This window comes from Panthera leo, chromosome D4 (genome assembly GCF_018350215.1).
Source record: "Panthera leo isolate Ple1 chromosome D4, P.leo_Ple1_pat1.1, whole genome shotgun sequence".
Taxonomy (NCBI): domain Eukaryota; kingdom Metazoa; phylum Chordata; class Mammalia; order Carnivora; family Felidae; genus Panthera; species Panthera leo.
Window position 1 is genome coordinate 32,660,522 of NC_056691.1, and position 24,350 is coordinate 32,684,871.

Below are 24,350 nucleotides of genomic sequence, written 5' to 3' on the forward strand. Positions count from 1 at the left end.
TGTGTATTGATATATATGTGTGTCAGTTGTGTATTTTCTAAACATAGGAATTACATATGTAAACATTGTGTGTGTAAATACACACATATATAAAATAGAGTCAGAATATGCAAAAAAACAGAAATGGTAAAATGTTAAAAATATCAATAGGTAACAATAGGTGAATCTGGGTAAAAGGGTCAAGAGTATATGGGTGTTTTTGTACTATTCATATGCTTGTAACTTTTAAGTTTGAAATTATTCCCCAATAAAAAGTTTAAAAATTAAAAATATATATCATAACCATGTGAATTATTTTTTTCTAAATAAATATCTTTTCTTTTCTGTTCCTACCTTTTCCCTTTCTCCTGTTTCTTTTCTCTCATCTTTGTGTACCTCTTCTGTTAGAAGTCCAAGGCTGGCGAGAAGGGCATCTCTGTGGGGCAGACGGTCATCACGAAGCATCGGAACACCCGGTATTACAGCTGCAGAGTGATCGCTGTGACATCGCAGACCTTCTATGAGGTTGTGTTTGATGATGGCTCCTTCAGCAGAGACACATTCCCTGAGGATATAGTGGTGAGTAAATTCCTGGGGGATCTGCTCCCCAGTTTACTTTTTGTATAACTAAACTAGCTGAACCTTTTAGCAATCTTTCTTTCGGCTTTTGGAGTAACTCATTTCACTTAATATTCAACTCAGGTGTGCTTTTTGGCACTGACAAGAATTGTTTTCCAGGAGGTTCCTAGTGTTTTTCATTCTAAGTAGTAGCCATGTGTACTTTGACTCATCTTCCCAAATTCCTTTAAGTAAGTGAGAAGTGTATGTGGCTAGGAAACATCAAATGCAAATTCACCTATTCTTTTCTGTTACAGAGCATTAGCATATTTGAATTCCTTTACTACCTCTTTTTCTTTATGCTTAACTGGAAATATGGCTTTTATTAATCTGACCTGACAGTGACATCTGTGATCCAACAGAAACATCTGTGGATGTTTCATATTGGAATAACAAAAGTCACTTAGGAAAAAGACTGAATTTTACTGAGCTTCTTAACTGGTCTGATACAGGATGAGTAGGTGTGTGCATATGCGTGTCTGTCTGTCTTCTCCTTCCTCTGTCTCCTCAGTAAACACCTCGGGATTTAGAGGAACTCGTGAATGTGTCTCATGGGCTTTCTTTTTAATAGCATGTTTCATGAGAAGAATACTTTCCACAAAAGGTTTTTTGAAACTGAGCTCAAATCACATACTTGAGACCAGGGTTAGTCCAGTGGTCATCTTGTTATCCTTTCTATATTTAAGAGAAATGTTATTTTGGGGGAGCCGGGCCTCAATAATGTAGTTGTAACTTCTGCTTGATGCTTTGCTCTTGTTTTTACTTGGAAGGGCATTTTTTTAATGATTCTTTAATGATTATGCATTATATGTGCAATTGATAATTGAACGTTACCATAGGAGATTGCTCATTAATATTTTCAGAATCTTGGTCTCCTGGGGCAAAAGTAACATTGATTCAATTAGCTTTGTTGTGTTTACTTCTCTGTACCATTAAGAGGGGCAAATATGGGGGCGCCTGGGTGGCTCAGTCGGTTGAGCGGCCGGCTTCGGCTCGGGTCACGATCTCGCGGTCTGTGAGTTCGAGCCCCGCGTGGGGCTCTGTGCTGACAGCTTGGAGCCTGGAGCCTGTTTCCAATTCTGTGTCTCCCTCTTTCTGACCCTCCCCCGTTCATGCTCTGTCTCTCTCTGTCTAAAAAATAAATAAACGTTAAAAAAAAATTAAAAAAAAAAGAGGGGCAAATATGTAGACAAAGTGACCTTATTTGAAAGATTTTAAAGCAAATGAATTTAGACAAAAAAAATCCCAGGACTTGATTATACACCAAAAGGGTGAATTGTGTTTCTTTGCAGAATTCTACCTAGAGCTTCACTTTACTGCATTGCTGTTGCCATTCATAACCAGTAGCCCTTAGGTAACACATTCTCCTTGTTAGAATTAGTTATGTCTTGAAGCACTCAATCCACAGTTACTGAGTGCCTGCTGTGTGCCAACGCTGGGTGCTGGGAAAGATAATGAGAATGTGTGATTCCTGCTCAGTCTAGAGGAAGGCAGGCTGGTAAATGGGTGCTTTCTATACCATGTGAGAAATGTAATAAATGAACCAAAAGCAACTTACTACCTGTTGAGTCTGGAAGAATGAGTAAGAGACTTGACAGGGTTAGTAAGGAGCTGACACCAACATGTACCACAGGCCAGGATCACTTTAAGAATGTGTTGTGCTTGAACTGATTTCATCCTCACAACTCTACATACTGGGCACTACTATTGTTTACATTTTTCTGCTGAGGGAACTGAGGCACAAAGAGGTAAATAACTTCCCCATGGTCACACATAGCTAATAACAAGGTCACACATAGCTAATAATACCAGAAAAGGTATTCAATCCCAGAGTCTGGCTCCAGAGCCGCTGTTCCTAACCCCTGGGAAGAAAGGAGAGGAAGGGATGTGCAAGGGCAAGAAAGGCACAGAAGATGCAGGAGACGGAGGCCTTGGCCTGTCCAGGTTACATTCTCACTTCAGAATTAGCTTTCTTTTGTGCAGACTGTGACCATTGAGCTGGTAGAGTCCAGGAGACTTTGCAGGGTGGGATGGAAGATTTCTGAGTACCAATCCCCAGCCTGAGCAAGTAGTTAGGTCTTTATCCATGATAGTGTTTAATGAATCCTAAATTCCCTTTCACTTACAAAGTCTCCATATACCCAACGTGTTCTAAGCTTTCCTAAAATGTCTTTAGCTTGTAAAATGTCTGTGATCCTGGAAGTTTTTTGAAATTCTAAAAGTCTCTCCTTTTACACCTTCTGTTTCCTCTCTCTGTGAACAAAGATGATCTTAAGTATATGTGGGTGCCGTGAGAAGAACAGGATTGTTCAGGACCACCTTGGCATTTAAGTCAATGAGAATGAAGAAACAACATTCTTTACAGCTTGATTAGCTGTCACTTAGCATATTTGATAAGGATTGAGGTTGAGCAGCAGTGTGTGTGTGTGTGTGTGTGTGTGTGTGTGTGGTCACAACTATAGCCTTGGAGGGAGGGGCTAGCATCTGCCTCTGCCTCAGTTGGTGTGAAAAGATACTTTCTGCAGGAAGAAATAAGTTATAATCATCTGCTATTATATAATCTTTTGAGTTTTTACAAGATATGAAAAAGTATAGGGGCACCTGGGTGGCCCAGTGGGTTGAACGTCTGACTCCTGATTTTGGCTCAGGTCATGATCTCATGGTTTTTGGGTTCAAGTCCCGCATCAGGCTCTGTGTTGACAGTGCTGAGCCCACTTGGAATTCTCTCTCTCTACTCCTCCTATGCGCTCTCTCTCTCTCTCTCTCTCAAAAATAAACTTAAAAAATGTATATTGCCCTTGTAAAAAAAATTCATAGGATTGTTCAAGACCACCTTGGTCTTCTCTCCTTCACCCTCAATACTCTACCCCACCCCATCCCATCTCTTACATTTTTGATTACTTGTTCCAGACTTCTTATATAAGTAGGAATACTTCAGTCATGTTTTATTTTCAAATATCACATACTTTCTAATAGTATCACCATTTGTTGGCTGCTGAGACCTATTTATCTTGGTGAGGAAGAGACATTCTAGCTTGACTTTTTTGGTGGCTCTGTAGGGAAGAATTTTTTTCCATTGTAATGCTGTGTTAGTCAGGGCTCTTCAGAGAAACAGCACCAGTAGGGTTTTTGTGTTTGTATTTAATATAATAAATATATTAAAAGTGTGTAATATACATATTAAAAGTGTATACATGTGTATATATATATATCTTACAAGTGTATATATATTACAAGTGCATATATATTAAAATTGTGTATGTGTGTGTATATATGTATATATATGTCATATATATATGACTTTTTAATGTTTATTTATTTATTTTGAGAGAAAGAGTGTGAAAGGGGGAGGGGCAGAGAGAGAGGGAGACAAAGGATCCGAAGCAGGCCCCTCACTGACAGCAGAGAGCCTTATGCAGGGTTTGAATCCACGAATTGTAAGATCATGACCTGAGCTGAAGTCGGATGCTTAACCAACTGAGCCACCCAGGTGCCCCTATGTGACATTTTTATAAAGAATGGGCTTCCATGATTATGGAGGCTGAGAGGTCCCAAGATCTGCAGTTGGTATGCTGGAGACCCAGGAGGGGCAATGGTTTCATTCCGGGTCCAAATCTAAAGGCCTACGAACCAGGAGAGACGGTGGTGTAGTTTTAGTTTGGAAACTTGCAGGGTTGAGAAGAGCTGATTTTCATTCCAAGTCTGAAGGCAGGAAAAGCCAAGTTCCAGCTCCAAGCCACTCAGGCAGAGGAACTCCCCCTTATTTGGGGGGAGGGTCAGCCTCTTCTGTTCAGCCCTTGATTGATTGGATGAGGCCCACCTGAACTAGGGAGGGTAGTCTGCTTTACTCAGTCTATCAGTTCAGAGATTAAAACAATCCAAAAACACTTTCACAAACTCACCCTGAATAATGTTTGACCAAATATGTGGGTACTTGGTGGCCAAGTCAAGTTGATACATAAAATTAACCAGAACCTATATTTTCCTGTGTCATTTTAGAAGACTCTTTCTTCATCTTGTCATATGAGAAGCTCTGATTCTACCCCAAGGTGTAGTTTTCTTTTCCATAAAGCAGCCACATTGTTTTGGGTGGCTTGTAGCAGTCTATAGATCCACTCCAGGAGCCACATACTTTGTCCTGGTCATCATCTAGGCTTCCAAAAGCCAAGTCATGGATTTTGTAAGGCAAACTTTTAAAATTTAAAGGATTATCAAGGATTGGTTGGGGTCTGAGTTTCTCACTAAAGTTAACGAAAGCTACATGATTAAATGCCTTTGTATGTAGTATGTCAACTAGACCAGTTTGAGATGGGGAACTTGATGTTATGTTTTAAGACATAATGTGTGTGCATAATTAAGTATATTATAAATATATTCACATATAAATTGTATTTATTCCTGTATGTGATGCTGTGTAAACATGCTCACATCGCCATTTTTTAGGCCATTAGTTGCTGCAGCTGCAGTTATCCCACTACCACGTATGATCTCCACCTACACCAGAGGTGTCTTCTGGGATAGTCCTAGGATGCCTGACACCCCAATGGGAAGTCTCATCAGGAGATAAGAAGAAGAGAGTCAGCTGTGTTTCTGTCTCCGTGTCTTATAGATGGTGGTAGAACTATTATTTGGTGGAAATTAGAGAAATTTTGTTTTCATTAGCTGATACACCTGTGGCATCTGACACTAAGGTGGAAAATGATTTTTATTCTCTTTGTACCTCTAATCCACACAATGTGCTTATCAGGGGTGAGTGCCTCTGGGAAGGCTCTTTTCATCAAGTGCAATATGACATCAGTGTCACTGGCTAGTGAAGAAGTAGCTTCTCTGAGCTGTGGGTGCTTGCTACCTAGAATGGGCACAGCGCAATTCCAATTTTTTAACTGTGAAAATAGCATTGAGAATATCACATTTAATTATTCTAAGCTGTTTATTTATGTACAAAGTAGATGCAACCCCTTTTGCAGCCTAAGGCTTTAGCAAAAGTTGCATTCCTTAGTTGTAGAATCATTGATTATGAATCATTTTATAAACACAACAGAAGAGAAACTTCTAATGCAGTCTGGTCTATCCATGTTTAAAAATAAACTTACCAGGCATGAAAATGACTATGTTAGGATTATGTAGCTAGAAGGTATTTGGAGGAGTAGGGAGAAATATTCTTTGTACTACCAGGAAATTTCTTTCCATACCTAGGTACTTTATTTCCATGATAGCTGGAAAAATGTCCAAAATTTTTTCTCTCAACAATACACCTGCAGAATGTGTGTATCAGCCCAGTTAAACTCAGCATGCAATCTGTAGCCGTCAAGGAAAGTAATAAAAGATGTATTGCTACATGCCTCCGTCTGTCAGTCTGTGAAATTGCAACACACTTCCTGATGAATTTTTTTGTCTCCTCCTATTTTGATGGGAATGAAAGTTGCCCACCTGAGAGAATGCAACAAGCACAGTGATTCCAGGGCCTCCTTTTAGCTGCTGCTGCAACCTGGGCTCTTCTCGAATGTCTGTGCTGACACCAGAGTGATGGTTGCTTCCTTTCCTCTGAACTTAGAGCTCATTTCCGGAGAGGAGGACAGTGCGGTGAGGCCTGGATGGCTCTAGGACGTGCACTTAACATTCACCACTGGGTGTGAGAAGAGAAACAGGACCATTTAGAAATTTGACAGCAAGAGTCCATCACTGAAATTTCCATGAGGACTTGCTAGATTTTTCAGCCTCTGTTGAAATGTGAAAGAAGCACAGGAACTATAGTCTTCAGGATTCTAGGGACGGATCGTCATGGATTCTAAGGATGGATTGTCATGGCCTTCAGTGTTTCTGGGAGGTGTCATGCAGACTGAAGTTCTTAGGGCTAATTTTTTTCTCAGGACTAGGCAAATTGCTTCAACTTTCACACCTCAGTTTTTTCCCCACTAAGAAGGGAATAATAATTTCTACCTTTCTAGGATTACTGAAAGAACTAAGTGAGCTAATTGCCTGATACAGAGTTGGCACACAATGTAATATTTTATATTAATGTCAGTCTGTGGAACTTTTTTCCTCCCCATCTCATTTATGCTGCCCTTTTCTGGTCTTGATGAAATTTGTGTAGAAAGTATTTTAGAGGAACAGAATTCTGTCCTACTTGTTAGTTAAATGGGCACCTGTACATATGATATTTCACTGAATCAGTTTATCATTTCTACCTGCTGCATATAAAGCAGTCCTAGCATCTTCAGACTTTATAATAAAGGACCTAATTCTCTACACTTACGCTTGTATTTTTCTGGGTTTTAAAGTGTTATTTCAGTGGCTTTTCATAACAAACCCTGTTCCAAAGTAAGTTCATGTTCATTTCACAGATGTGATACTTGCCAAGTCACAAAAAAGCTTTGAAAAGCTCTATCCCAGCATTCCGAGCTAGGTGGTGACACAGGTCCAGGATGTGGATCAGCCCCTACCTTTTAGGGCTATTGCCTCCATGATTTGGGGCACCTTTTTGGAAGTCTGCTCTCCGTGACTTAGTATAGCTGTGGTAGAAGACCTTGTGCCTCCTTTGATGGATACGGTGTGGAAGCTGCTGTTCAGCATCCCCTAGGGCCCCACTTGGCAAGTGTGGGTGTAGGGGTGACTCTGAATGTTCCAGAGGCAAAAGAAAATATTTGAGGGGTGTTGATAAACTTCTTAGTTGTTCCCAGAAACATTATATGCTATGGGATCCTGGAAAGCATCTTCAAATTCTTATTGACTCCTAGATTTTGAGGTTCTCTAGATTTTCAAGTCGGGTGGAGACTTCACCCCATCCCATACCATCTAGGTTATGTTTGCTCTAGATCGATGCCCCTAACCTCCCACTTCCCTTGCCAGTCTTGGTTTTCCTAGAATCAATGGACATTTGCCAGAGAAAGCTCTGGGGACTTTTGTTGGTCTAGGATTCTTCAGGTATGGCCCAAGTGGTATTTAACTGCTTAGTAGTGGTGCCCATGGTTCTCTTTCTTGACTGTGGAGCTGAGAGTCTATGAGGTGAAAGCTTTGACCAATTCCCATTAACCTGTATTCCCTTGGGAAGCCTTTTATACTCGTAAAAGAATAACTGTTATTACTTTGATTTTAATCAACATTTGATTTAAAGTTTAAATTCAAATTCAGTTGACAAAGTTTATTTTATTTATAAATTTAATAATTTTTGCATGAAAAATAAGTGCAAACTCATTAGTTCCTTGATCATCATTTATATAATGCATAAATTTGACAGATCAAATCCTAACCATTTTAAATTTAAGTAACCAAATTTCCTTGGACATCTTTAATGTAATGGTAGATACATTTAATATATATTATTAAATTATATATATATTTAATATATTAAATATATATTATTAATATATATTATTCTTACAAATGTTGTAATTTTTCTAAGCCTCTCGTGTCCATAACGTATAAATCAGGCACTAGTTTAGTAGTTAACATTCTCCGAATTACTTCAGAAATCTTCAAAAAACAACACATAAAGCAGTTCAGTATTTACAAAATACACTACTGCACCTTTATAAACACAATTTACAATGGAGAGACTGTGTTAGAACACAGTTTAATCAATATATAGTAAATAGAATCTACAACTGAGGGGGAATATTACTCTGTTGGCTAGGAGTTTATTTAGAAAAAATGAAGAATTTCAAGGCCATTTAGAGGAATAGAGTCTGGTCGTACCTATGAAGACTAAACCCACAGTTCCTTTCACCTGTTCATAAGCTCGCTAAACTGTGCTCTTCACTGAGGCCCCAATTAGTCTTAGAAGTTTCATGAGCTGCCTCAAGTTAGCGGGGGTGGGTACTTACCAAACCCTGGGATTTTATTCACTTTTGTATAATTCTTGTGTGGCTTCTTGCATGAAAGCCTGGGGCATACTAATGGGATTCAAGCCCTTGCTTGAATTGGACTCCCTTTCTCTTTTATAAATTGTATGTATCTCACTGACTACAATTCTGCAGCCATCATATTGACAGTTTCCATTTAGCACTGGTGATCCTCTGAAGAAAAAAGTGTGTCATCACCCTGATATCTCATGTAGGAGATTAACTAGTTGCCCTGAAGGCACAATGTCAGCTACATTTTTCTTCAAATATATACTTCCCTCACTTGACAGTGTTTCTCTTATTTCCCTTTTAGTAATTATCTCAAGGTGATTGGTCTAGGAACTTATTCCCAGGAGACAGGTTGCTGGTGTTTGCTTCCCATCCTTTTTCCAAGGGAGCTTAGTCCAACAGAATCAGAATAACTACCTTGAACTTGAGAGCAATATTATTAATTTCCAGTATTTCACCATCTCTTCTCAGTGTAGAGCTTAAGCCCAAGAGTGGTGGGCACCATGAACCACATCTGCCCTGTGTTTGGGAATATTCAATTATGTCATTCATTCTTTTTGATGTGCTTGTTCAACACTGTGCTAGGCACCATGGGAGATTCAGAGGTATATAAACATAGGTGTAGGAGTGATCCTGGGTATTCTGGAGGCAAAATAAAATACCCAAGTGGGTCAAAATCAGTTGTTCCCAGGAGCACCTGGGTGGCTCAGTCGGTTAAGCGGCCGACTTCGGCTCAGGTCATGATCTCGCGGTCCGTGAGTTCGAGCCCCGCGTCGGGCTCCGTGCTGACAGCTCAGAGCCTGGAGCCTGTTTCAGATTCTGTGTCTCCCTCTCTGACCCTCCCCTGTTCATGCTCTCTCTCTGTCTCAAAAAATGAATAAACGTTAAAAAAAAAATTTAAAATTAGTTGTTCCCAGAAACATTCATGGGTGGGATTCTGGCAAGCTCCTCAATTTTCAAGTCAGGTGGCCACAAAGACATTACAGTGGCAGAGACCAGGTTGATGACGAGACACCTCTTATCTGAGAGGCCACTTCATCTTTGGGAATTCATGCCCCATCCCATTCTAGCCCATTTGTGTTAATTTTCGTCACTGATGCCCCTTACATCCCCTCACCTCCAACCAGGAGCTGATCTGAAAGATTTTACAAGAAAAATACCCTGTGAAGGTTATTGTAAGTTCAGAGATAGAAGCAATCACAGTGGGCCAGAGTGTTGAAGGAAGTTGCACCAGAAAAGAGAGAGATGAGCTGGGTTACTGACTTGTAAGAGTTCTTTGTGTATTTTAGACACAAGTCCTTTGTTGGATACTTCACATTTTTTTCTCCTAGTTTAAATAGTATTTCATGTGTGAGTAAGATTTATTTTGTTTATCCATTTGCTGGTTGATGGACATTGGATTATTTCTAATTTGGAGTTATTATGAATAATGCTGCTATGATCATTTGCTTTCAAGTCTTTGTGTAGACATGTGTTTTAATTTCTTTGGGATAAATATCTAGGAGTAAGATTATTGAGTTATATGGTAAGTGTATGTTTAGCTTTATAAGAACCTGCCAAACTGTTTTTCAAAGTGGCTGTACCATTTTGTATTCTCACCAGCAATATATGAAGCTATAGTTTCTCTACATTCTCAGCACCACTGGTGTTGTCAGTCTTTTGGATAATAACTATTCTAGAAGGTATGTAGTAGTATCTCAGTGTGATTTTTTTTTTCTTTTTTGAGAGCAAGGGCAGGGAGAGAGAGAGAGAGAGAACCCACAATCGGCAGAGAGAGAGAAAAAGAGAGAAGCGGGGTTCACCCGAAGCAGGGCTCAAGCTCGCCAGAAGTGAGGCTCGTGCTCACCGAAGGGGCACTCAAACTCACCAGAAACGGAGCTCAAACTTACAAAGCACGAGATTGTGACCTGAGCCGAAGTCAGATGCTTAACTGACTTGAGCCACCCAAGGTGCCCTCTCCGTGTGATTTTAACTTTTATTTCTTTGATGACTAATGATTTTCAGCATCTTTTTAAAAAGTGCTTATTAGGCATTCATACATCATCTTTGTTCTTGAAAGGCCTATTCAAATATTTCACTTATTTTTTTATTGCATTGTAAGAAATTAAAAAAAAATATTCGGTATGTGAATATTTTGTTAGATATGATTTACAAATATTCTCTCCTAGTTTGTGTTTTGTCTTTACATTCTTAATAGTGTCTGCAGAGAAAAAGTTATAAATTTTGGTAAAACCCAATTAATCATCAATTTGTTCTTTATGGATCATGGTTTTGGTGTCATGTCTTAAGAAATCTTTTGTCTAACTCAAGATCACAAAGATTTTCTCTCAGGGGCTATTCTAGAAATTTTTTAGTTTTAGGTTTTACATTTAGAACTGTGATCCATTTTGAGTTCATTTTTGTGCATGGTGTGAGGTCAGAGTTCAAGTTCTGCACAGTGGAAACCATGAAACCTAACTTACTGAATTGCCATAAGGATTAAATGCGAGAGAGTCTATAATCATTATGGTGCAACACCCACACATAGTAGGTGCTCAAAAACTGTGGTTCCTTTTAGCTCCTTGACTTAACTTTCTCAAAATTGTACCACAGAAGGGAAAAATCCATATTAGTTGTTTCTTTTAATATTATGAACTTCTAGAAAGCCGTGTGAACAGCTCATTTGCAGATCTTCTTAATATCAGGAATATTTTGGGAATGTGTATTGTATAGGTCTCTAAAAATTTAATTTGAACTTAAGTTTTATATCTTTAAAGAAAAAGAGCAGAAAATACCAGATAAAACAGTGGTTCCTTCTGTGATGAGATCTTAAGTATGATTAAATGCACTTAGACCTGAGCAATAGTTGATATATTTAGATTAGGGTTTTAAGCAAGGGCATATTTTGTTTTTCCAAACAAAGAAAGAAGGAACGGAAGGGGGAAAATTTTTGTTAGCAATGTAATGGAAATTAATGAAGGAGTGCCTACTTAAAGATGAAATTAAACTCCAAAATTTTCCATTTTTTAATCTTTTTTTATCAATTAAAAAAAAATATATATATATATTTATTTAAATATGAAATTTATTGTCAAGTTGGTTTCCATACAACACTTAGTGCTCATTCCAACAGGTGCCCTTCTCAATACCCATCACCCACCCTACCCTACCCTCTACATGGAAAACCCAATAGACTCCACCAAAAGTCTGCTAGAACTGATACATGAATTCAGCAAAGTCGCAGGGTACAAAATCAATGTACAGAAATCAGTTGCATTCTTATACACTAATAATGAAGCAACAGAAAGACAAATAAAGAAACTGATTCCATTCACAATTGCACCAAGAAGCATAAAATACCTAGGAATAAACCTAACCAAAGATGTAAAAGATCTGTATGCTGAAAACTATAGAAAGCTTATGAAGGAAATTGAAGAAGATATAAAGAAATGGAAAAACATTCCATGCTCATGGATTGGAAGAACAAATATTGTCAAAATGTCAATACTACCCAAAGCTATCTACACATTCAATGCAGTCCCAATCAAAATTGCACCAGCGGGGCGCCTGGGTGGCGCAGTCGGTTAAGCGTCCGACTTCAGCCAGGTCACGATCTCGCGGCCCGTGAGTTCGAGCCCCGCGTCAGGCTCTGGGCTGATGGCTCGGAGCCTGGAGCCTGTTTCCGATTCTGTGTCTCCATCTCTCTCTGCCCCTCCCCCGTTCATGCTCTGTCTCTCTCTGTCCCAAAAATAAATAAAAAAAAAAAAAAAAAAAAAAAAAAAAAAAAAACAAAATTGCACCAGCATTCTTCTTGAAGCTAGAACAAGCAATCCTAATATTTGTATGGAACCACAAAAGATCCCGAATAGCCAAAGTAATTTTGAAGAAGAAGACCAAAGCAGGAGCATCACAATCCCAGACTTTAGCCTCTACTACAAAGCTGTAATCATCAGGACAGCATGGTATTGACACGAAAACAGACACATAGACCAATGGAATAGAATAGAGACTCCAGAATTGGACCCACAAAAGTATGGCCAACTAATCTTTGACAAAGCAGGAAAGAATATCCAATAGAAAAAAGACAGTCTCTTTAACAAATGGTGCTGGGAGAACTGGACAGCAACATGCAGAAGGATGAAACTAGACCACTTTCTTACACCATTCACAAAAATAAACTCAAAATGGTTAAAGGACCTGAATGTGAGACAGGAAACCAAATTTTCCATTTTAATGTGAATTTGTTTGTCATAGTACTTAGCCAAGTTTGATGTTTGACATCCAAGAGGCTTTGAGCTTAAAAACAAGGACCACATCTGTTTGAATTACTATTATGTACTTTGTTCTCAGTACATGGCCTGGATTATAGTAAGATAATAAATACTCATTGAATTAAATATTAAATGATTTAATATTAATAGCCTTTCACACATTCAAGTATTAAATTTGTTATTCTAAGTAATACTTTTGACAATTAGTATGTTATCTTAAAACTCATAGTCAATGTTAAGAATTGTTTTTAAATTTGAGTCAACATTTATATTGTAATTTTTATGCCATTTCCAGGTAATATTTAGTTCTTAGAGCAGGATCCAAGCCTTCAGTGATTGGGATTCCACATATGATTTATTTGAAGAAACAAGCCTCTAGCCCTGAAAAAATTTGAATTAAAAAAAATATTTATTTTGAGAGAGGGAGAGAGTGTGCATGCATGCTTGAGCAAGCAGGAGAGGGGCAGAGGGAGAGAGGGAGAGAATCTTAAGCAGGCTTCTTGCTCTCAGCATGTAGTCCAACTCAGGGTTCCATCCCACAACCCTGGGATCATGACCTGAGCCAAAACCAAGAATCGGACACTTAACCAACACGCCACCCAGGTGCCCCAAACACTGAAAAAATTTGAAACCACTAGTTCAGATGAAGTAAATTTCATGTGCTGTGAAAAGAGGGCTAAGAGACCCATGGTGTCAATGCAGCTGCTGTTACCTGTGTCTACTGGAGAGCCAGGACTATTGGGAAATGTCTCTAGTGGTCTTAACAGGCTCCTCATGAATATTCAGCTCCAAACTGTGAATATCAGTGACATCGTTTCTAAATCTTAGAGGGCTGAATCGACTTCCGTTTAATAGAAAATATAAACATAATGAAAATTCTTCATTTCTTTTAATGAATATGTGGCCAGTTGTCACTGTTGCTTCACGTCACAGTATCAGACTGTCACCATTCATTATTGACCCTCTATTCCTCTTTAAATAAAAATGGCACACTAGCTGTTTATGATGTGAGGTTTCAAACTTTAAAATCTTTCCTTGCTCTAACTTCATTTTGGTGTCAAACCTTTATACTGACCCTGAGTGTGATATGATCATACATGTTTTATAAATGCCTTAAATTTTCTGGAACTGACCCTTCCTGTAGCACAGTTGTAAGAACGATGTTCTGCATACAATTTCTGAAATATATAGCTAACAGTGAGAGCTTCCTGAGGCAAACAGTCAACAGGGAGATTCCTGTTTACAAGCCCTTTTACATTATCTTTCACCTCTAGCCAACCCCAGGTGCTAACACACTGGGATATAGCACATAAATTGGTGACATATCCCAGAAGATATTGAGCTCATAAATCAACAGAGTTTATGTTCCTATTTGACCATGGGGTTTAAATTATTTTGGTAGTAGAGTGAACTTAGATTATTGTTTGATAAGTATATCCAGAAGTCAGTGCTATCTATTTATTGATGAACTGACACTGCACTCATTTTATTATTTCCTTTTCATACCTTATTTGAAAGAGGTTAGCTGATTTTCATGGGTGAGAGAGAACCAGTAATAAAACTTGCCTTCTGTTTTACTAAGCAAATTTTATTTTGAAGCTAGAGTATGTGAGTAAAGGGAGAGGAGGAATGATGTAAAGGGAGACTACAGTGTGCTTTTCCTTCAGTTTCCATTCTTTCCCTCAGAGAATGTTCTCTGCTGAGAAGTAAGTAGAAAACTTGAAAGCTGTGACCTGCTATAATATTTGTTGGTTGTACGTGTTTCTGTAGATTAGCAGCCTTGCACCATCTGATTTCTTGCTTCTATAAGATAGAGGATATTATGCTTCCAGGTCTTCTATGGTTTAGATATTTTATCCAGTATCATTAAACATAAAAAATGTTTTGCTCCTTTATAATAGTACAATGTGTTAAATAATGTTTTATACCCGGTTTTTCAGATCCAAGCAGGGTTTTCCAACAGTAATTAATGCTGATGTGATCAGTGCCTGAAAAAATGCCTTCTGTAGATTAATGGCTAACAACTCAATAGAAGGGGAGGAGGATTATAACTATGCATATTTCCAGTAGTATAGTTATAACAATATATTTATAGGCTACTGTTTTTACAATATGCCTTATATTTACCCTTTTTAGCCTTTAATTAAGAATATTCTGACCTAATGATTCCTTTGTATGTGCTATCCTCTTTTTGGTGGGGAGTAAAAGATAAAGTTTAATCTTCTAAAGTGGTTTACTTGATTTATACCGTAAAAGCAGTGACTAGCACAAAACAAGTCAGGCTGTAGCTGCTGCATCCTAAGCAGCCAGGATCTGAAGCCCTGTTGAAATAGGAACTGTAAGAGAGCTATTAAGAGAACATAAACATGAGCACCATTGACATTAAGTGAGATTCCCTAATGAGGTAAGACATATCTTTTGGAAATTATCTCATCATGCAACAAGCCTTATTCCAGGATGCTACTAGTAGGTTTTATAACTTTGCTTCCACTTCTTACTAGGTATTTTATTCCCTTCCTGGCCAAAGAATTTTTAAATGATTTGTGTATTAAATTTAATATCTTATTTAGTTATAAAATTTATTTCAATACTAGTAAAACCATTTTTTTATATTATTTATCCTGAACTCTGCCCCATGTCATTACTATGTTTCTATAGAGTTTTGTTTTGTGTTACATTTTGCTTTGTATGAAGTTGAAAGGACAAATATCTAACTGATATATATTTACAAGTGGGTCTCCTCCAGGGGCAGTCTAATGAGGATGGGGAAACCGTTGTGTTGGTGCTCAAGTCCTTTTTCTTCTCCAGGCATGAGGGGCTTATATGGATGTGGAAGGCTGATGCTCCCCCAGGAGGCCCTTCCTCTTGTAGAGAAGGAACTCCCCTAGGGGCAGGACTTTCATTAACTGCATCTGGATACCTGCATATGGTGATTTATGGATTCCCTAGTCAAGGGATATCTTACTCTTAAGTAAGTGGTAGCTTTACCATAAAAATTTGTTTACAGTGAGCACCTATTACATGCCAAACATTGTACGGGGTGAAACATGATGTATAAAATTGAAATGGTTTTTGCTCTCATCTAATTTACAATCTAGAGGGAAAGAGTGACCTACAACAGTTATGCTAATAAAAATGTACTTAAAACTGAGATGAGCCATGGGATGATAGGCATATAATCCTATAAGAGCATGTAACCAAAAATACCTTATATAGATGAGTAATCAGTATATTAGCTAGACAAAGGACAGAGGGAGAGTATCCCAAACAAAGCACACACAAGAGCTGTTGCAGGAAGGAGCATGGCCTGCTCAGGTTGCTGAAAGAGGTAAATGATGAGGCTAGAGAGGAGGAAAGGGCCAGAGTAGGCTAGGTTTGGAAGAGTATGTTATAGGGTTGGGTCTTTATTCTAAGAGCAGGGAGAAGCCATTGATGGTCTTAAGCAGAATTCAACATGAAGAGATTTGTTATGAAGTATTTTCTTTGGCTAGAGTGAAGAAGACAGATTGGAGAGTAGGCCATGGTAGATGCTGGGAGACCAGTTAGGAGAGCATTTCAGTAGATTAGGGGAGAGGCGATGTAGCTGGGACTAAGTTAGGAGCAGTGGAAGAATCTGAAAAGGACTCAGTGGTGAACTGATACTGGAGCTGAGGAAGAAAAAGAAGTCAAAGGTGATCCCCAGGGTTCTGGCTTGCTTAGCCAAATGGAAGGTCACACCTGTCAATGAGGGAATGTTGGAAGTAGCCCAGGTTTTAGGGCCAAGATTATGAGATCAGACTTGGCTATATTGGAGTTTCTTTCTTGCTTGCTTGCTTTTCCCATCTAGAGTAGTTACTGCTTTTAGGGCCATCCCAAGACCTCTGGTTTACAAAGCATCGGTTTTGGGGTTTTTGTGTTTTTATTTGCCTCAGTGTTGAAGGGATGTTGAGTGAAAAGACCTCATGCTACAGTCTGAGAACAGACATCACACATTTCAGAAATGGCATGGTCAGGCACTCCATTTTCATCTCTGAATGAACATATTGTAACACACACACATACATACACACAATTAACTTCTCTCTCACCCATTTGATAGAACAGTGGATGCTTGCTCAGTAATTCTTCAACATGACAATATAGCCACCAAAATGGATTCATATTTACCCTTTCTGGGGCTTCCATCTTGACCCACAGACATTTATTTTTTTTAACTTTACTTATTTATTTTTTTAATTAAAAAAAAATGTTTAGTTTTGAAAGAGAGCGAGCATGAGTGGGGGAGGGGCAGAGAGAAAGGGAGACAGAATCTGAAGCAGGCTCCAGGCTCTGAGCTGTCAGTACAGAGCCCAGTGCAGGCCTCGGTCCCACGAACTGTGAGATCATGAGCTGAGCCAATGTTGGACGCTTAACAGACTGACCTATCCAGGCACCCCTGACACACAAACATTTAAATTTAGCCCAACTGCACATATGTAGACTTTGGCCTCACTGTACAGCTCACCCTACATTCCCTTGATCTATAGCTCTCTTGAGCACTCACCTGCTTTCTGTGCATGTTGTCTGGGAGCTCCCCCCGCTTGGATCTTTTACCTCCCTTTGCCTTTAGTTGCTGTGCCTCATCACCCCAGCGCTGCCGCACCATGAACCAGTGTAAGGATGATGCATCTGCTGTGTGCCCTGGGAAGAGCTCTTATTTTCTGAAGGAGGTGGACTGCATGGCCTTCTAGAATCTTGAACATCCCTTGTTTGGAAGATGCACCTTTCTTTTAAGGGAGAGATTCAGTGATTTACATTGGTAGACAAAATGTGTTTGATTCACAGTGATAAGAATTAGCAGCCAATATTTAACAATCACATATGCACATATAACATACCCATGGTTGTCAAAAGTTCAAGAAATACAGAAAAGTACAAGTCCCTGCAGCACCCCACATCTGAGTACTGCCCCACTTGATGCTTGTATATCTTCCCAAGATTTTTAAGATGCATATGCAAGCTTCATGGGTGTGTATGTGCATGCAGATTTTTGTTTGAGTGCACTTGGCAGAATATTGACTTGCTAAAAGCTCAAAATCGCATCCTGTTTACTATTAATATTATTGCTAATTGGTTGTTAGTGATGGATGTTAAAACCATTTGCTGAAAAGCTGTTTCCTTTTCTCTTCCTCTACTTCCATACTTGCTTTTCCACAGTATCATTTCTGGGATTTTACCTACCCCACCCCCTCTTAGTTTAACCTACAAAACCCAGGCTCAGCTGTTCTGGTGCCTGTATCACATCCACTGACCTCTCTCTTAGATGCCCACATACCTTGTAATCCCCCTCCCTGTGGCATAATTTTGGTTCACAGTTGCCAGTACTTGCAAATCTACATCAATTGAAAACTATGAGTATATGTTTCAAGGGGAGTAAGGAGAATGCTAACAAAACTTCATGTGTTTTGAGGGAGGAGAGTAAAAAAAAAGACCATATCATAACTGAAATGTTAATTGACTACTCAGTGTTCTTTAGGCAAGACAGATGTTAGCAAGAATCAGGCTTCAAATAAAGATTAATAACCAGTGTGAAAATAACAAAGAGGTTCCTGTTTCAAAGGTTTGTTAACTATCAGAAAAAGGGCACAACAGAATCCCCAGTGTAATGCTGAACCAGGCATTCTAGGCTTGAGTGTAATCAGTAAAGCTAAATGCCCTGCCCTTTCGCTAATGTATTTTTAAGTCTTTGGATTAAAAGCTCTTGTTTGGAGAAATCTGACAATACTGTGTTATCTACATATCAGTTTCATTCTTGTCTGGGAACATAAAAACAGCAAAATTCTCCTTAATTTCACATTAAGATTATTTTGATTTGAGTCTTTTGACAACACAAAAAATCGTTTAGGGAGTTTCTGAAATTTCTGACTTCTTTTTAAGGGTAATAGTGTTGAGTAAATAGATTGGTTCATTATCCTCTCCCCAACTATCTTATTTATGTGTCTGCCATTTATGAACAGACTAGCCTCTGTGGAGATAGGCTGGTAGTAATTATGCACGTCCTGTTCTTTATAAGACAGTCTGTTATGAACATGATTTAAGTTTATGCATTTGCATTAAATCTGAAAAGAAGGACATATGAATTAACAGATAGAAGCAGTGGCTTACATAGGAAATATTTATAAAATGGGGTTGCTCACATTTTATTGTTATCCTCAGGCACATTTGCAACTTTGAGGAAATTCTGGATTACTTCATTTGTACATACATATGCTTCAGGACTTGTCTGCTTCTGAATTTAATATAATACGGGCTGACATTTTTTGACAAATCATATTCTCAGAAATCCTTTCATTTGTCTTCACCCCTTCCTGTTTAAACCCCTCTGTGGAATCCTTTCCAGATGTTAGTCATTTACTCCAAATCTTGCACTGCTGGGCTGTGAAATGCAAAATTAAATCAAATGATAGCCATCTCTTAGTGAGCTGTGACTCTATGCAAGTCATTTCACTGTTCAATCCTTCTCCCTTCTCTTTAAAATGGGGACATTGGCCACCGGGGATCTCTTAGGCCTCTTCTGAAAGAAAGCAAATGGATTATCCTTAATCATTTCTGATTATAAGCATTGGAATGTTCCCCTGGCCTAGCTGTCCACTCTTCTGCACACACATCTCCCTTTCGTGATTCCAGGCCTTGATGACCACCTGTATTGTAGGTGTGAAGGACTACATCCGGGCCAGCTTGGGCCAGGCTGAGGGCTGGGAAGTGACTGTTGATTTGGGCACACGGCACACACTGCACCATGATGGGCAATTTGTATACTGCAGTATCATTTGGAGCCTGGAGGAAGGACCAAGCTATTCTTAGGTCTTAGCCCAGGAGTAATTAATCCTTGGCATATTTTTACACACCATGATATCTTTATGCAGTTGTTCATGTTACCACAAAAGCTTTGTAAAAAAAGCCTTTTCCACAGCAGTAGGCTGAGGCCACACAGCTGTCTCTTTCATCATTTCTATGTTTTTGCTTCACCCACTTGAGAGTTACCCAGTTGGTTAAGTTAAAACAGACCTTTTTATGTGCCCTCCAGAGAATGAGGTTGTGCTGAGGGAATAGGTTTCCTTGGGGTGTTGATGCAGAAGGATACCCCTTTCTTTGGCCATGGAGGAAGCTGACGTTATAAAGAGCTGAAGGAGCATAGCCACAGAGTGACTGAAATTAGATTAAGGGAGAAGATAACTGTCCATTTGTGCTGGATTCTTCTTTCCATTCGTTGCATATTCCATTCTCAACACTTCAGTGAGAGAGGAACAGCACTTGACAAGAGTGTTAGAAATTTAGGAACCATAGTCCTAATCCACTGTAACATCAGTGAGGCTTGGCCAGGCCCCTCAATGAGAGAATCTTAGCCAGGGAGTCTCTTGTCTAAAAGCTCTGATAACCACTGGCACAGTTCAGGGCTTCTGCATAAATAAGACAGGCTAAGGGGTAAGTGTGCAGCCTCCTCCCACCATAGCCTTTGAACCACTCACAGCCTCCTCTGACCCTCCTCTGTGACTCCCTCAAACTCTCACGCCTTGCAGGAAGTCTCCTGTATCATAGCCCTGGTGAGTGACTTCAGGTCCATTGTTGAACACTACAAGTGACAGGGAGCTCACTACCAATTTGTTGCTGTAATAATTAGAAACCACTGACTTCTTTGCATGGAGCCTAAATAGCACCCCAAGAGCCAGTCTCAGTTGACTCCCGGGGCAAAAATGAACAAGCCCATTCTCTCTTTACTCACAGCTCTTCATGTGTTTGTGGAGGACTCTCAGGTTCCTCCCGAGTCTTCTCAAATCCAAACAAAACAGTCCTCCTGCCTCATCACTTAATACATATTTGTTGGGGGGACCCTGGGTGGCTCAGTTTGTTGAGCGTCCGGCTTCGGCTCAGGTCATGATCTCACCGTTCGTGAGTTCAAGCTCCGCGTCGAGCTCTGTGCTGACAGCTCAGAGCCTGGAGCCTGCTTCGGATTCTGTGTCCCCGTCTCTCTCCATCCCACCCCGGCTTGTGCTCTCTCTCTCTCTCTCTGTCTTTCAAAAATGAATAAACATAAAAAAAAAATTAAAAAATACATATTTGTTGTGGGGAGCAATGAATGATCTCATAAGAAAGTGGTTTTAAGAGTGCTCTTGCTCCAGGACTCCCCTCAGGATGAAATTTTTTGGACAGTACCCCACTCCAAATGTTGCTCTCAGATGTGAGAACACTGTGCCTAAACCCAGTCTGACCATGTAAACATTACATCTCCTTGTTCTTTAGACCTAGGCATTGAACACTTACCAGTGCACCTGGGAGGAACACTAAGTGAATTATTTATGTAGCTATTAAAAATAATATTTTAAAGGATGTTTAATAAATGGAAAAATCAGTATGTACAGTATGATCCCAATCATATATAAAAATATAAATGTGTGAAGGGAAAATCCTCAAAGGAAATGCGTTGAAATGTTATCTCTAGAGAATGTAATCATAGGTGATTATGATTTCAACTTTACCACCTTCTTATAGTTTCCATATGAGCATGTTTTATTTTTATAATAAAAAAGTTATTTTTTCTTTTTAAATCTGAACCATTCACAGACCTCCTTATTTCATGATTTATTTTCTCTGGGTTTTCTCTGTCTGGACTCTTTCAGATTCTTGGGTCAAAATTTCATTTTAGTTCTTCCATCTCTTGAGGCGTCTTGAAGCTCTCTGGAATATAATAACCACATAGTGTGCTAATAATCTTTCTGGTAAAATACTTTGCACTGTAATTCTATGATGCAGGAGTTCCTACACTTAACGTTTTTATTTTTATTCTTTATTTTAATGTCTGTGTTTTCCACTAAAGAGTTGCATGAAGTAGAAAGCCACATCTGTTTTTCTCACTAGTAACCCCAGTGTTCTGAGAACACGAGAAATGCTTGAAATGTGGGTGTTGAATGAATGACTACCCCACTCATCCACTTTTTGGCCGTGTGACTGGGGCACATGATTGTGCTTCTCTACCTAGGTAGGAGATGACACCTGCTTATCGACCCTGCTGGGTTGTTTTGGATTTCAACCAGGATACCCTTGTCTGATAACCTTTTTAGTAGCTTCTTGGCTTCTCAGTGCATCTTCACAGTTTTAAACCTCAAGGATCATCTGCTCCCAAGGTTTTCTGTCCCCTTGCTATCATCCTCCAGATGTTCCCTGTTGATATGAATTAAATCCAGTCACAGTTCACTTCAAACTCACCAGCTGCCAGTCACTGTGCTGTGCGTTTCTTTCTCTTCTCCTCTCCTTCTAAATATATTTTAGCCCCAATTCACTCACCAATCCTTTAAGGTTGTGTTATTATATGCATTTGACTGATGAGGACACCAGTGTGTAAGGAGATAAAGTAGCTTGTGTCCAGTCACAGCTCTTCTTTGACCCCAGGCGGTGTGACCCCAGACCTTGGAAGCTGCACCCTGTGCCGCTTCAGTGCAGCTGCTCTGGGAAGTGGAATGTACACTGTGGAGCAGATCAAGAATCCACAGAGGCTGGCGTGGGCCTGGCACTCCTCTTCTGATCACAGAGCTCCTGTTGTGGCGCATGAGCACAGGAGAGCCTTCTCTTCTCATAATGCTTACCCTTATCTTTCCTTTCCTCATCTTTTTCCAGCTTTTGGAACTGACAGTTATTTTTAGAAATCATGATAGAGAAATTCACCTCAAGGCTGTCTTTCTCTCTTTTACAACATACATTTTTATTGACATAGTAAAATATTTGTTCCCCTCATGCATTTTAGCCTCTGCCAACAACTATATAAAGGGGGAAAGATCTGTCCTATAGATGGCAATGTTTTTTCCTTATTTGAGTATGAAGAGTTACAGTCCTGGGGTGCTGATGCATTGGTGTCTGCAGGAAAAACAGGAGGAAGATGCAGCTCTGTCTGAGGTGGGAGGAACTTGATGTGTAGCAGACAGCCATGCAAACCTGGGCAAGGAAGTTGACACCAGTTACCTTAACCCTAAACTGGAGATAATAATAAATACTAGGATTATTGTTAGAATTATTGAAATATAATATAAAGCAGTCAGTGTGGTGCCCAGCACATAATAAACACTCAAGTAGTAGTGTGACTATTTCTGGTTATTTTTGGTGGTAGCAGCCAGTTGTTTTCAGTCAGCTCATTGGTCAGAGGTGCCTAAGCATGAGATTCCCAGTAACACTTGGAAATGACACATACTCCAAACCTTTATAAAAGGAGAGGTTATTGAAAAGGAGATCTAAGAAGAAGTACCAGAGAGCTTTAAATATACAAATTCCCTTTTCAAGTGGTTTGCATTTCTGGGGCTTTTAGAAGATTTTCTGTTTGGGTTCCTGGTGTTATGGGGCATTGGCCTTGCAATCATTGGTGACATCATTTTAGAACACTCTTGAGAAGTAGAGAGAGGGGTCAGGGCAACACCTTTGTCCTCCTGACTTGGCCACACCACTCAACATAGTCAGTGGGATAGCCTGGCCAACTATAGGAGCCCCAATAAAATCAAACTGCTAATGCCAGAGCCTCCAACAGTGGATCCCCACAAAGCTCTGCTAGAGCTGCCAGCTCACTTCTCCCTCTAACATCTGTCTTTAAGGACTGCATTGCTGCTCTCACCATAGTTTCGAAAGCATTCACATACACCTAGCCAGGTGAGTGCAGGAGAGTCCTGAATGGGGGTTTTAATTAAGTCAGTTCATGTGGAGGGTGGTTTAACTCTGAGGGGAAGATAGGAAGGAATTTTGGTTAATCTCTAGCTGAAAGTCCTTGACACAGTTGGTGTCATGGGAGGGTGAGTCATGGACACAGTGTTCCCACCTCCTTGCCACTCACTACAATCACATATGGTACCTTGTATTGCAGATACTCATCTAAACATTTAAGTCCCCAACTGGACTTGAATTCCTTGGGGAAATGACTTCAAAAGGACTCTTTCTGTCTCTCTTTTCCCAGTGCTGAGTTCAGGATTAGGCACAGAGGAGACACTTATAATATGCTAGAGGGAGGGAGAAAAGGCTGGGAAGGCAGGTGGTCTCTCTCAAAGATGTGTAGCTAGTGAGTGAATGAGCCTTTCAATGCCATTAATCCTCTCCAGTCCCAAGAATGCAGAGGACCCATTGTTGGCACTTCATAGCCACCTCCCTTAGCTGTCTCCATATCCCTCTCTCACATGCCCTTGCTATTAGATGAGCTCCCCAGTGTCACCCCTGGTTCTAGTTAATGACTTTTCTTATACTGTCTTCACTTAAAAGAACTGGAAGATAATTTCTAAAGAGACTGCCCAACTTTGTGTTTTCTGTGCCTTTTAAAGCTTTTGCTTGCCAGAATCTCACCTATTTCTAATAACATAAAGATGTGATTTCTTTTAGAAATATATTGTCTGGGGGTACCTGGGTGGATTAGTTGGTTAAGCATCCGACTTTGGCTCAGGTCATGATCTCATGGTTTGTGAGTTTGAGCCCTGCCTCAGGCTCTTTGCTGTCAGTGCAGAGCCCACTTCGGATCCTCTGTCCCCAAGTCTCTCCTGCCCTCCCCCACTGCCTCCCTGTCTCTCCTCTCTCTCTCTCTCTCTCTCTCTCTCTCTCTCCTTCTTTCAAAAATAAACATTTTTTAAAAAAGAAAAATATTTTCTGAGGTTTAATGCTGTGGTAACATTCA

General features: G+C 39.7%; 1 protein-coding gene across 3 annotated transcripts in view; it reads left to right on the forward strand.

Moving 5' to 3' along the window:
• Positions 1–24,350, forward strand: part of KDM4C (lysine demethylase 4C) — a 432,720-nt gene that overhangs the window by 389,992 nt on the left and 18,378 nt on the right. For all 3 annotated transcript variants that reach the window (XM_042914120.1, XM_042914121.1, XM_042914122.1), the window contains one exon: positions 388–558. In XM_042914120.1, the coding sequence (XP_042770054.1) occupies positions 388–558 (171 nt within the window). The remainder of the gene's footprint in view (positions 1–387; positions 559–24,350) is intronic.